We start from the raw sequence: 12,763 nt of genomic DNA, 5'->3' as shown, positions 1-12,763 counted from the left end.
ATATACCAACAATAGGTATCTTACCATCAGATCGTCTTCTACCATTATCGTCTTCTACCATTATCGACCTTTAAATAAAAGGGTTTGAATCAATGACTTCTGGACTAATAAAAACTTATTCAAACTAAATAAGCGATCTAAGATTGCTCAAAAGCGCTATTTTACGAGACTGGTCTTCTACCATTATCGACCTTTAAATAAAAGGGTTTGAATCAATGACTTCTGGGCTAATAAAAACTTATTCAAACTAAATAAGCAATCTAAAATTGCTCAAAAGCGCTATTTTAAATAGTCATTCTAAAACACTGCAGGAAAGTAACCAATAATTTGATATGCATACACGCAAAATCCCTTAGAAATTATTACTATATGTACTCCCAACTCTAATTTCAACTACTATAGGTGCTCATACGCCAACCATTTTCTGCAGTGAAGCTACTCCACTATGAATAATACATAACTCATTCAAAATTATGCCAAGAAGTTTACCTCGAATACAACACATGATCATTCAGGGTCTCCAATTAGTTGGGTCACAATGCCGACGGCTATGGTTCTGCCCATTGCCCTCAGAAATACCCGCCCGAGAGCTCGACTAGTTGAGAATGCTTCGACACAAACTGGGTTTTGTAAAATAACCTAATAACAAAGAAAATCGAAAACGCGTTGCTGCAAGTGTAATGGAGATAGAAATAGAATGTGATATGTAAACTTGGTTTTCACCTCAATCACTGCACTCTGTTTAGCACTTAGAACACGCGGTGCCTTCTTCGTGACCTTTCCCGTCTTTGAATCAAGCAACGACACTATCCTTGCAACTCTAGCAGCCTCCTTCACATGTTGTATATGAACTTCCAACTGTTCATTGAAAGAACGGGGATCAATACCCAATAATAAAAGGGAAAAATCAGTATCGAAAAAGAATCCAAGAATATGCACCTGAGATCCTATTAATATTGGAGTTGCAAGTTCCAAGGTTAGAATCTTCAATTCCAAATGTTTTGCAATAGCAACAGGAAAATCAGGATGACATAGGACACCCCCAGCCATCACGCTACTTGCATCAACTCCTTGTAGACTAACAGTCACATTGTCCCCCGCTCTTGCAATTTTGCAAGCCTGAGAATTGCGTTCTAAAGTGCGCACGGTGCCTTTATCTCCAGATGGCATGATTAGAACCTACACGACACCGAAAAACAGACAAACATGACATTTGAACTTCTAGAAGTTTGAAATTTTTTAAAAGGAAATTACTATTGTATTAATAACAGCCAACTTTGGACCTTGCAGGTAACAACTGGAAAATTTTACTTCTCCATAAACTCAGCTTAGAAGTAGAAGCATGTACCTTAGATCCAGACTTAAGAGCTCCAGCTTCCAGCTTGCCAATGGCAGACACTTGTCCTAGTGAAAGCGATCTAACTACATCACATATCGGCATAAGCAGCGGCTTAGAGAAATCTCTAGCGGGTGGTTGAAGGGAATCGATTGCCTCCAATAGATTAGGTCCACGATACCTGCAAACAAATTATTGTTTGTGAAACCAATAGAACAAGCAAAGACATCTGAAAACGTAGGAATGTAGTTTAACCCCGAACCAACGGAGCAACAAGATAGATTGGTTCAGTTACTTCCCAATATCCTTCAGTTAGAGTGTCAGTTTTACTCGTTTGGTAATTGGCACATCGGTTGGTCAGGAAACCAAACTGACTAACCGAGTATTTCACCTAATATTTGGCAATAGTAGTGACCGACTGATATTGAAGGAAGCTAGGTTTAAGAATAAAGGGGAGCTCTATAATAAAAGAGGATAATCTTCCTCCAGAGAGCAGAGAGTGGAAAAAGATCCCCAATTTGTTTTTATCAAAAGAAATGGAAGAAACGTCCTTTTAAGAAATAGGATATAAATAAATGATGAAATATCAGACTCCATTATTCAATCAATCTTGCTTCAGTGGGCTGAAAGGAAGGAAGAATGCATGCGCACTCACCAGGACAACAATTGAGCATCAGAAGGGGCATTCACCAGATTCTGATTTGCCATGGCACTCAATGGAATCCAAGTCAACGATGAATCCTTAAAACCACAAGAACGAAAAAAGGTTCCAAGTTGCAGTTTAATGAAGTCGTAGCGATCTTTGGAATACTCCACCACATCCATTTTGTTAACGGCAACAATTATCTGATCTACGCCAAAGCTCCTGATTAACTGCACATGTTCTCTTGTTTGCCCCTTTGAGCTGTCCATACCGGCTTCAAATGCACCAACAGATGCATCTATAACAAGAACTGCGGCATCAGCTTGTGTTGCCCCAGATATCATGTTTGGAACAAAATCTTTATGGCCTGGGGAATCGAGTACAACTACATGATATCTTTTAGAGTCAAAATAAGCGACACCAACAGTCATAGTTATTCCTCTCTCTCTTTCTTCTGCACTCTCATCCAGTGCCCAGGCATAAGCAAAGGAACCCTTGCCCTGAGAAAAGATATCATTCGTCAATCATTACGTAGAGGATGACTGAAAAATGCATAAGGTTTTTTTTTTTTTTTTTTTTTACCAAGGACTTTGCTTCTTTTTCATATTTGTGCATTTCTTTCTGGGTTACACGTCCCAATAAGTGCAGAAGTCTTCCTGAGAGAGTAGATTTTCCAGAATCAACATGACCAACCTGCAAAATGTTAAATAAAATAGTATTCATAGGCCTTTCTATAAATTGATAAAAGGCTTAAAAAGATACTTCAAAATTATTCACGAGACTGCACTGTTATATGTAGACTTACTATAGCAAGATTCAGCTGAGTCAAAGTATCTACAGCTTTATCAGGTAGCATCCATTTATCAACCTTGTAAGGCACATTTGATGTTTTTCCTAGCCCACTAATATAATTTGCATAGGCAGATTTGACATTTAGAACCATGTTGTTCAAACTACCGGCAAGACCTTGGGGCTTTTCCCGCTCCACAGAAGGGTTACTGCTCTCATCCATGCTGTCAAATTTTCCTGCTGATTTTGATGTGGAAGTGCTTGATGACCTGTTATCACGTGATCGTGAATTTTTCGTTACACTAATTGACGTATTGTGCTCTTCAGTGACCACTGTACTTTTTCCAATTGTTGTGCCCCAGTTGTCTGAACTTTTGGTACTCAACTGTGTATTTCCTACACTGCCTAATTTGCCCGTCGGCAATACAGCAGACGAGCTATGTGCACCTTTTGAAGCCAATACTTCATTATTTTGACACTTCTTAGTGACGTCTGAAGATAATATTGAAGAGTTGAAGTCGTTGTGGCTGACTGCTAGAAAATGGTGAATCATCAGAAAGCAGACTTTTTTCAGATGGTAACATTAGGAGCAGAAATTCCAAAGATATCTATTACTTAATCGAGATACAGGTAGACTGAATAACCAACCACGGAAATAGAAACATTGGAACAGAAAATTCATCCTTCTAACTGAAACCAAGTTCAAGTTGGCAGCCAAAACCAACCACTAGATGACACATTTTAAAGCCTAATTTTACCATTGATTGATCGATGTACTCCTAATATAACATGAATAACAAAAATGTCAAAATACTGTGGTACATTGGATATCAGCAAGTATATTGTGATGATTGAGTAATGGAAATGATCAAACAAAATTGACAACAATGGTATTTTAATTCCACTTTCATCATCTCCAAAATAAGTTAAATAATAAATAATCCAGATCTATCAATCGCAGAAGGAATGAACTGCTTTTGAACTTGAAAATAAAGGATCCAGAAAGACTTTAGAACAGAACCAAATTGAGCAGTGGGGAGTAATCAATCATCTAAGAGAACGGAATAAGAATTTCTTTGGAGAATGCATACTAGAGGTAAATTTGTCCTAGTCATTCAAGAAGACTGTAGGAAAACGGCCAAAAGGTTACAACTAGACTCACAATAAAGGATCACAAAACACAGTAAAAGCTTTACTTTACTACATAAAAAACTACAGAACATAAAATTTTCCCCTGCGAATGAATGTAGGATAAAGATGCAATAATAGAACCTTTTGACATATAGGCAGGTAAACCCACCCCCTGCAGTACGTTTTTGATAAAGGGGTCTTAACCTATCACTCACTTCCCTGACACCCAATTACTTCGGGACTGGACACTAAGAAAAGATGCTTAAAGTAATTAACTTGAACCTTTAAACCAATAGATGCAAGATATCCCTCATGTTCTTCAAAGTAAAAAGATTTTCACATCTATCAGATGTTTTTGACAGATGCACACACAGCAAATCTTTTAAATGTAGGTCCATGGTTTTGTTGCTTTCTCTTGGTTAAATAGCAATTTAATTTTTGCTTCTCAACTATTACTAAAGCAACAACAAAATCTGCAGCCACCAAAGTATACCTTTTAAATCAACTTTGGAGGAACGCAATCCCTTAGAAACCACATCATCTGGGGATGGAATATCAAACTTGAAAGGGACTGTATAATTCCACATGAATGAGGTTAGATAATCTAATGCAGTCATGAACTGAAGATGTTGTTTAGCAAAGAAAAGATATCTTTGAATAGTTACTTGAAGATATCTTAGAGTGATTACTTGTAGATCAGAAGTATTTTGCAATTATTTTTTGGATGTCTTCAAGGGAGCAATAGGTATCGTTTTGGATTCATTATTGCTTAGAAATATTAAACAACGTCATTCTGGCTCTAGATAGTGAAGAAGCAGACCACAAAACAACTTGCTCTAATTTTGTGGATCCACATCTTACTGAAACAATGGGTAAAGTGCAAACCTATATTAGTACGGACATGACTATAGGTACTAGAAGCATTATGGACTTCATGCAAATGGCCCCGGATATTCCCAATCTTGAGGATGTTATCTTCTCTTTCCTCCAAAAATTTATCGTTCTGCTCTTGAAATTTTACTTCCCTTTTGGGTATCTGATTTGGTGACGATGCAAAGAGAGACTTGGCCATTTTGGATACTCCAGAGTCTTTGCAAATGTTCTCAACTGCATGAAAGAGATCTAATCTATGAAAGGTGAATGAGCTAGGCAAGGGAAGTTTTTAACAATCCAAAAAATTAAAAGAAGTAATATTCAAGTTCTCTTGGAGCTTCCAAAATCAAACCAAATGCTGATTCCTTTACCTAATACGACCAATCTTAATTCTGAAAAGTGGAATACTGAATGCAAAGAGGGGAAAAAAAGGAGAATAATGAATGAAAGAACGATCATAAGCGAAATAGCACAAAACCAGCCATAACGAAAGCAGTGGAATCCATTTATGTAGCACTTGTTTCCCTTTAAATAGTGAACAAAATCATGTTAACAATGTGTGATTAAGTACCTGTTCCATCATCGCGATTATTTCTGTCGTTGACCAAAGGGATGCGCAGAACTCCACATATATCACAAGCAGTAAAACTGTCTTCATTGTCGTAAGTGCAGATCGGGCATCGCCAAAGCTTATGCCCCTTTGTTCCTTCCTTAGCTTCAGGTGTCTTCTCTGTTATCGTAAACAAAACTCAAACATTTGGTAAGACAGAAAAGCAACAAAATATCACCATATGATCGCATTGCAAAAACGACAATTCAGAACAGGACCAACACCGTTGTACTCCAAATTTATTGCAGGCTGTGCTTACTATAGCCCGTCCAAATAACGGGCCAAGAGTTAAACTACTGTTCATCACCAAATCACTGCTCGCCAATCATCTTTCCACCCTTCATTCTAATTGATTACATGGCGGCAATGCTCCACAAGTCATTTAGTCTATATGATTACTTCAAAATAGCTAAATTCAAAAAAAAAAAAAAAAAAAAAAATGTAAAAGGAGTTGTGGAAGATACTAAGATGAAATGCTATCAGAGAGAGAAGTTCCCTGCCTTTTTCTTCTACGTCGAAGTCATTGTCGTAATAATCATAATCGTCGTACTCGTCGTAATCTTCATCGAAATCCAACCCGTAGCTCACCTTACGAGGCATTGTTCTAGCAAGGAAGGAAGATAGATGTATGTCAGAGCTACCGGTTGTTATTACATATATAAACATTCAATCCAATCCTGAAATTCCGACATGGGACGAAATCTAGGCTACCTTAATTATACGATACGTTCTGAGTTGATAATTTAGCTACTTCATCATGCAAGAATCTTCCTCGGATGGCGAATCAGATAACAATCACCGCCTCGCAACTTCAAGCAAGCAACCAAATGTATGAAAATCACTTCCAACTCTGATCATGAGCTGCATATACATTTCCCCTTTCTTCACCTGAACGAAGCTACGCCGCGTAGCAATAAGTTAAAATCAGCCGAATCGAAAATTTATCCGACTTTACCCCGTAAAACTTGTAGAATCTGTTCTTCAGACAAAACTACACACAACGAAAAAGGAATCGCGTGTTTCCATTTCCCGATTTTCGATAAATAATCGCAAGAAAGGTAACGCCCTAAGAATTAGGGTTTACTGGAGAAGACAAGCAATCAGAGAATCTTCATGTATCGATACAGGCATACGAGAGCTCCAGCTTCAAATTCAGGCTCCTCTTCTTCTACACATTTTCCCCCATCGGCTGGATGTGAAAAGAAGAAAAAAAAAAAAAAAAAAATACAAAACAAAAGACTATTTATAAAGGTATGGTCCGAAAGCCCACTTTGTTAGTGGGTCAGGGCCCATATTCCATTATTTATTGGGCCTGTGAGGATGTTGTTGGGCCAGAGACCCAGCCCATTTTAAGCCCAAATCAGCAAATCGAGTAAATTAGGTTAATACAAATTTGTAATTATGATTAGTAAAATTCTATATTAAAAAAAATTTAAAATAATTTTTATTATAAAATAAAGATAAATTCAATAATCAAATAAAAAATACTCTTTTTTTTTCATTATATTTGACTTAATATTTGCATCGAGAAAAAATTATCAAACTATTTTTATTGTTTATTAATTAAAAAATATTTTATAAAATTATATATAATTTTTTTTTAAAAAAAGTAAAGTTTCTTATATTATGTTCCCATTTATGATTTTAAAAAATACAAAATATTGTTTTAAATAAATAGAAACAAAATAATATAAGATGTAAATTTTAAAAAATTCATTTTATAAAAATTAAATTTATTTGAAAATTGATTTTAAAAAATTAAATTTCACTATATAATAAACAAAAATAAAATTACCAAACATGCTTTTTTATCCAAAAAAATAAATAAATAAATAAAAACTTTTTTTATTTTGTTTTAAAATAAAAAGGTATATGCGATAAATTTGGATGGACCGAGAGATTGGGCTCTGTGGGCTTTGCAGCTCATCGACATTGCCGCTCGCAAGATCGGGCGGGAAATCTGAGAATCAGTGGCGGGAAAACGAAAAGCTTCTACTTCATAAGTTCATAATTGCATAGCAATTCTTCACCCGCTTTCCGTTGTTGATTGTTGATTGTTGATCGAGTTGTTAATCACAGGGTTTTAAAGAATGTTCTCCAGCAGCCAGTTTGATTCCGGCAGTGGATTTACGTTTTCTCAGACCAATGACTCTTCTTCGGCGAAGGTTAGTCGATGCTATAACTTCTAAATTTCTGTTTGATGAGAGCATGTTTTTGAAATTACGAGATAGAAATGGTTCTCGAGGTATCAGTACTCCTTAAAGTTGTTGGATAGCTTGGATCCGGCGAGAGCAAAAGTGCAAACCTAAATCGCTTTTATATCGCCGGAACGATGATCGAAACGGTGTTAAAAGTGTAGAATCAGGATCAAATTCATTTGTTTCATCCTGTTATTTTCGGCTGTAGACAATTTTTTTTCTTGTCGAATTTATGATACTGGATCAAGCACAAGCGGAAACCGTGAATAAGATGGCAATTGATGACTGTTTGTTACGATTTCTACTATTTTCCATTTTCATACATTTTCATACATTTTGAATTCTTCCATGCAGAATCGAGAAACGCCGGGCCTGGTTCCGGCAACTGTAAAACAGATAAGCGAAGCTTCCCATTCTGGCGAAGAGAAGGCCAACTTCGCAATCAACGGCGTTGACATTACAAATGTATACTTCCTTGTCTTCTTTCTCACTTTTAAACACTGTTACAGAGTATTTTTTTACAAATGATGACAAGAAATTGCAGTACTGAATCAAACGTATGTTAATGTTATCTGTCAATGTAGTAATACTTTCTTGTTCACTAGAGTTATTCACGTTTTCCATTGATTTTGGGCCTCTTTCCATAAACTAAATTCTTAGGTTTCTTTTCTGTGGTTCAGTCGCTAGTGGATTCTTCTACCTTTGACCGAAAAGGAGTATAGGCATTATGTTAGCGGAATGTTGAATATTACAATGCCATATACTGTATTGATCTGAAATCACTGCAATGTGTAAAAAGTGTTCGACCATATATTTTCATATATAGAGTAAATGTTAATGTAAAAGTAACATGTAACTTTTCCCTTCATGAAAGCTATCATTTCTTAAAAGGCCGTGTTGATGAACGTATTCCTGACTGGCTTATCCAGATTTGATCGTTTGTGTATGTGTATTTCTTGTAGTATTCGGAAATGGAGTTACATCTCTTTTCTATTTCCATTCCAGAGTTTTTATGTGTTTCCACTCTCCTTCGAGACCCCGAAAAATGAACAACTTTTCTTTGGAATTGAATCCATTAGTACCGAACATTTCCACTAAAAAAAAATAGGGCCCTTTTTCCAAGGATTTCATAATTGGACATTGAACCCATTTCATATGATGGAAGTTGCGGGTGTATTGTAGTTTTTAGGTTTCAACCGATCCTTGTCTTTTCATCTGATTAGCTCTGCACACAGACTATGAATTAGCTCTCTTTGTTGTAAATACTGACATTTTAGTTATTGGAAAAAGGTTACAATCGTTGGGAAGGTCTCTGAGAAAGCTGAAAGGAATACGGACATCACATTCATTGTAGATGATGGAACAGGAAGAATTGGCTGCAAAAGATGGTATACTGTTGCAGTTGCAATCGTCCTAAACCTTTAAACTCAATCTTTATTCGGGTCGTGTAGCTCATATTACTAAAGAATGCGTGTCAAAAAAATTTCAGGGTAAACGACACTTTCGACACCAAGCAAATGGATGAAATACAGTAAGTTCTTGTTTAATTTGATTTTCTTGTGATGACAAATACTATAGTTGTCTTAATGACTCTTCCTTTGATTTTTCTTATGGCACAGAGATGGAATGTATATACGGGTTAATGGGCATTTGAAAATATTCCAAAGTAACAAGCAAATATTTGCATTCTCTGTAAGGTATGATGTTTGTATTCTCTTCAATCTATTTTCACGCGTTTGGGTACTTCTTTGAAGTTAAATGTTTTACATATTACGCTATCATTTACTTTACGCTATCATTTACTTAACTTACAGTCTGTTCTCTTTTCATATTGAAACTTAAGGATTGTGAATTAAACAAGTTGATGTAGGTCAATGCCATATATGTATTACTTCACTGTTATAAAAAATAGCAGCAAATATACCACCTTATGTAGGATCTGTTCAATAGGGTCATTGATTCTTGAGTTCTAAAATAAATAGCAGCATAGAGTCTACTTGATTTGTAGGTAGAATACTGAGGAACTGTTGTACAATGTCCTTGAGTTCTGTTTGACGGTTATGGAGGGAGGAGTTTGTTATTGGCATCAAGGAACGAAGAGCCTAAGCAGAAATGGGTAGGCTCAGTACCAATAGGCCAGTTTTATTCACATCTAACAAACAAGTGAAGCCGACCATTTTATTCATTGTACTCGTAAGATTGTTGAAGGTGTCAAGGAATGTGTCCTAGCGGAGTAATTGTGAGATCCCACCTCGGTTGGAGAGGGGAACAAAACATTCTGTATAAGGGTGTTGAAACCTCTTTCTAGTAGACGCGTTTTAAAAACCTTGAAAGCTTGAAAGAGAAAGTCTTTGCTAGCGGTGGACTTGGACTGTTATAGTAAATATTAGATGGGTGCTCTCGAAGTTGATATTTGAAATTCTCTAAGCTTGTTTTTCAATGGATTTGAGAAATTTTCTGAAATGGCATTAACCGCTCACTTTGCCTTCTTTCATGAAGTAATTATTGGGGTGTTGGAAACCGTCTAATGCACAATTTTCTGTTTCTGTTGTATATTTGACCGATTATAAAGATGATGAACTTGGTTATATGTTTTGTCAGGCCTATTACAAATTTTGATGAAATTACCTTCCACTTTATTGAATGCATACATGAGCACTTGCGGAATTCCAAGTTACAGGTACTGGTTGCTGGAGCTGACTTGATAGCTGTGCTTCTAACTGTAATATTTTTTATGATTGAAATAGTTATTAATGAATATCAAAATTCTCAATTCTTTTGTGTTTAATCTGCTAGAATCTCAATGGAGTTGGATCGACACAGTTCCAATCCTCGGATTCAATTGTGAAGACTCCAATGCAGAATGGCTCGAGTGGATATCCGACAGCTTCTTCAGTACTAGTAAGAGTCTAACCACGATTATTGTTGGCGGTGTGAAATTTTACATGAAATTATGCGCGAAATGAACAATATCATATCATTTTCGAGGGTTCTTGCGTTGAAAAATTACCACAGTACTTAATTATTCAACTGGGATTCAAATCTAATTTGTTTTTGCAGCCATCTGAGCAGCACACTGTTGATGTTAAGAAGAATTGTGATGACTTGATCCTCGACTATCTTCAGCTGCCCTCCAGCGTGTAAGTTGTCCCAAACCAAAATTTCCTTTTCCTTTCTGGATTATTTTATTTGCTGGCTGGTTACTCTGCATTATCCTATATGAGATTGACTTGAGCTTGACTTCTGTCCGCAAACAAGGTGGTTTTTACATTTAAAGAATTGAATTCCATCCATCAGATGTGACTATGAGTCATACATAGTACTTGTTAACCCTCTGTGAATAGCAAACAAGACGTTAGGTCGGTGGTTGACTTTTAGTCACAGGTCACTTCTGATTATTGGTTACATAGACACCCACACCCAGTTGCCCCTTGGCCCAATAATAAGGGGACAAGGTATGACCTTAGGGTTGTACGGTTCAATTTTCATGTGGGCCACCCCTATTGCAATCTTCCAAAAAAAAAAAAAAAAAAAATAGTATCCTTGAGAGATTTATTGGTTCCTAAATACCGACGGTATTGTTGAGGATTGTTGAGAGAGTAGTCCCACGTCTGCTAATAAGAAATTGTTTATGGGTTTATAAGAAACAAATGTATCTTCATTGGTACGAGGCTTTTTGGGTAAACTAAAAGCAAAGTTACGAGAGCTTATGCTCAAAGTAGACAATATGTACCACGGTGAAGTTACGTGGAAATATAAATTTGGTTTTATATTTTAATTCGTCTATTGTTGATTATTTAAATTTAGTAATTATAGTTTCAATATAATCTAAAATTCGCCCTTTGCAGTGCCAAAGAAAGAGGGATACACAGAGATGAACTTTCCCAACAACTGAAGATTCCAATGGAGAAAATACTGTATGCCTTCTTCCTCCACCTCCCTTCCTATAATATAATGGTTACAGTTAACTCTTTAATTATTTTGTTTTCTGTTTTCAGGTACTCCATAAGGTCTCTTGAAGATGAAGGTTTGATATATTCCACCATAGATGAGTTTCATTTCAAGTCTGCTGCATAGGATTTTGGAACGGGTAAAGTGCAAACCTATGTTAGTACTGACATGACTATAGGTACTAGAAGCATTATGGGTAAAGTTCAAACTTTTATCCTTTTTTTTTTTTTTTTTTTTTTTTACTGCCCCTTTCAAAACCTCTAGAATTCAAAGTATATGGTGTTTTGAAGCTTTATTTGTCTAAATACATAACATTAGGAGGAAAAGTATATGGTCTATCAATTAGTCGATTAATTTTATATCATTGATCGATCAGTTGATTGTTGACCGATAAGTCTCTTGATTCATTAATCAGAAGTTAAACTATTAGACGAATACGACTTTCCACAATGGTATGATATTGTCCACTTTGAGCATGAGTTCTCATGATTTTGATTTGGGTTTCCCCGAAAGGTCTCATACTAATGGAGAGAGAGTATTCTTTGTTTATAAACTCATGATCATTCGATGGGACTTTCATCATCCAACATAAATAAATCTATTAGTAAATATTCATTATCACGAACATAAGGATATAACTTTATTTTACCTTAAGTTATCGAAATGAAAAAATTTTCAAACCTGTGAACCATCAGTAAATTTTTACCTGGGGTAGGTTTTTTGGGGTCAAATTTTGAAATTTGAGTGAAGTTTTTTATGTATATATGTAATTTTGTACTGTTTTTGGAAAAGGACCCTTACTTTTTACTTCCAGCTGCTATTTTCTTTCTTTTGGAATTAAAAAATAATAATAATAATGGATGGGATTGACATCCTTCACATTCTCCCCTGGCTTCACTGCCTTTGAAAGGCTATCAAAATCAGGACGGCCCCTCGTCCACGTGGCAGCTTGCATTTGGCCCTCACGTGAACCCCCCGTGCCCCCCTTTCTCCCTCCCGGGACCTCACAGCTCAGCATCACCTCCTTTTTTTTCCTTTCGTGTTTGGGGACATCGTATCATTCAAACCACTTTCCATCACTTCCTTTCGTTTTCTTTTCTTTGGGTAAATTACTTCTCATTTATTTAACCCTAAATTATATATATATATATATACTTTTTTTTTTTTTTTTTTAATTTTATAACTTGTTTTAGGTGGGGATTCTTCTAAAGCTCTTTTGGTAAAATGGTAAG

At 36.0% G+C, this 12,763-nt stretch overlaps 2 protein-coding genes across 12 annotated transcripts; one reads left to right on the top strand and one right to left on the bottom strand.

The window, feature by feature from the left end:
* Positions 1-46: 46 nt before the first annotated feature.
* Positions 47-6,590, bottom strand: LOC111797024 (Translation elongation factor EF1A/initiation factor IF2gamma family protein). 11 transcript variants are annotated; one of them, XM_087124930.1, is made up of 13 exons: positions 6,094-6,590; positions 5,883-5,986; positions 5,344-5,502; positions 4,785-5,021; positions 4,393-4,470; positions 2,785-3,302; positions 2,562-2,672; positions 1,992-2,479; positions 1,349-1,517; positions 940-1,179; positions 724-858; positions 490-639; positions 47-68 (listed from the first exon to the last, which is right to left on the bottom strand). In XM_087124930.1, exons 2-12 carry the CDS (start codon positions 5,980-5,982, stop codon positions 508-510), a joined length of 2,367 nt encoding a protein of 788 aa, XP_086981056.1. In that variant the 5' UTR covers positions 5,983-5,986; positions 6,094-6,590; the 3' UTR covers positions 47-68; positions 490-507. The 11 variants fall into 11 exon arrangements, with proteins under 11 accessions (XP_086981056.1, XP_086981054.1, XP_023535641.2 ...); XM_087124928.1 differs by lacking the exon at positions 47-68 and adding an exon at positions 173-191; XM_023679873.2 differs by lacking the exon at positions 47-68 and having other exon boundaries at positions 221-639.
* A 716-nt stretch (positions 6,591-7,306) lies between these two features.
* On the top strand, positions 7,307-11,918 carry LOC111796694 (replication protein A 32 kDa subunit A). The gene is made up of 10 exons (XM_023679432.2): positions 7,307-7,547; positions 7,935-8,045; positions 8,871-8,968; positions 9,070-9,111; positions 9,200-9,277; positions 10,182-10,260; positions 10,377-10,481; positions 10,641-10,720; positions 11,429-11,497; positions 11,579-11,918. The coding sequence occupies exons 1-10, from the start codon at positions 7,473-7,475 to the stop codon at positions 11,655-11,657; spliced, it is 816 nt and encodes a 271-aa protein (XP_023535200.2). The 5' UTR covers positions 7,307-7,472; the 3' UTR covers positions 11,658-11,918.
* The last annotated feature ends 845 nt before the right edge of the window (positions 11,919-12,763 follow it).

This window comes from Cucurbita pepo, chromosome 6 (genome assembly GCF_057944985.1).
Source record: "Cucurbita pepo subsp. pepo isolate OVF chromosome 6, ASM5794498v1, whole genome shotgun sequence".
Classification (NCBI taxonomy): Eukaryota; Viridiplantae; Streptophyta; class Magnoliopsida; order Cucurbitales; family Cucurbitaceae; genus Cucurbita; species Cucurbita pepo.
Note: the sequence above shows the minus strand (reverse complement) of the source record. Positions and strands in the feature narration are given on the sequence as shown.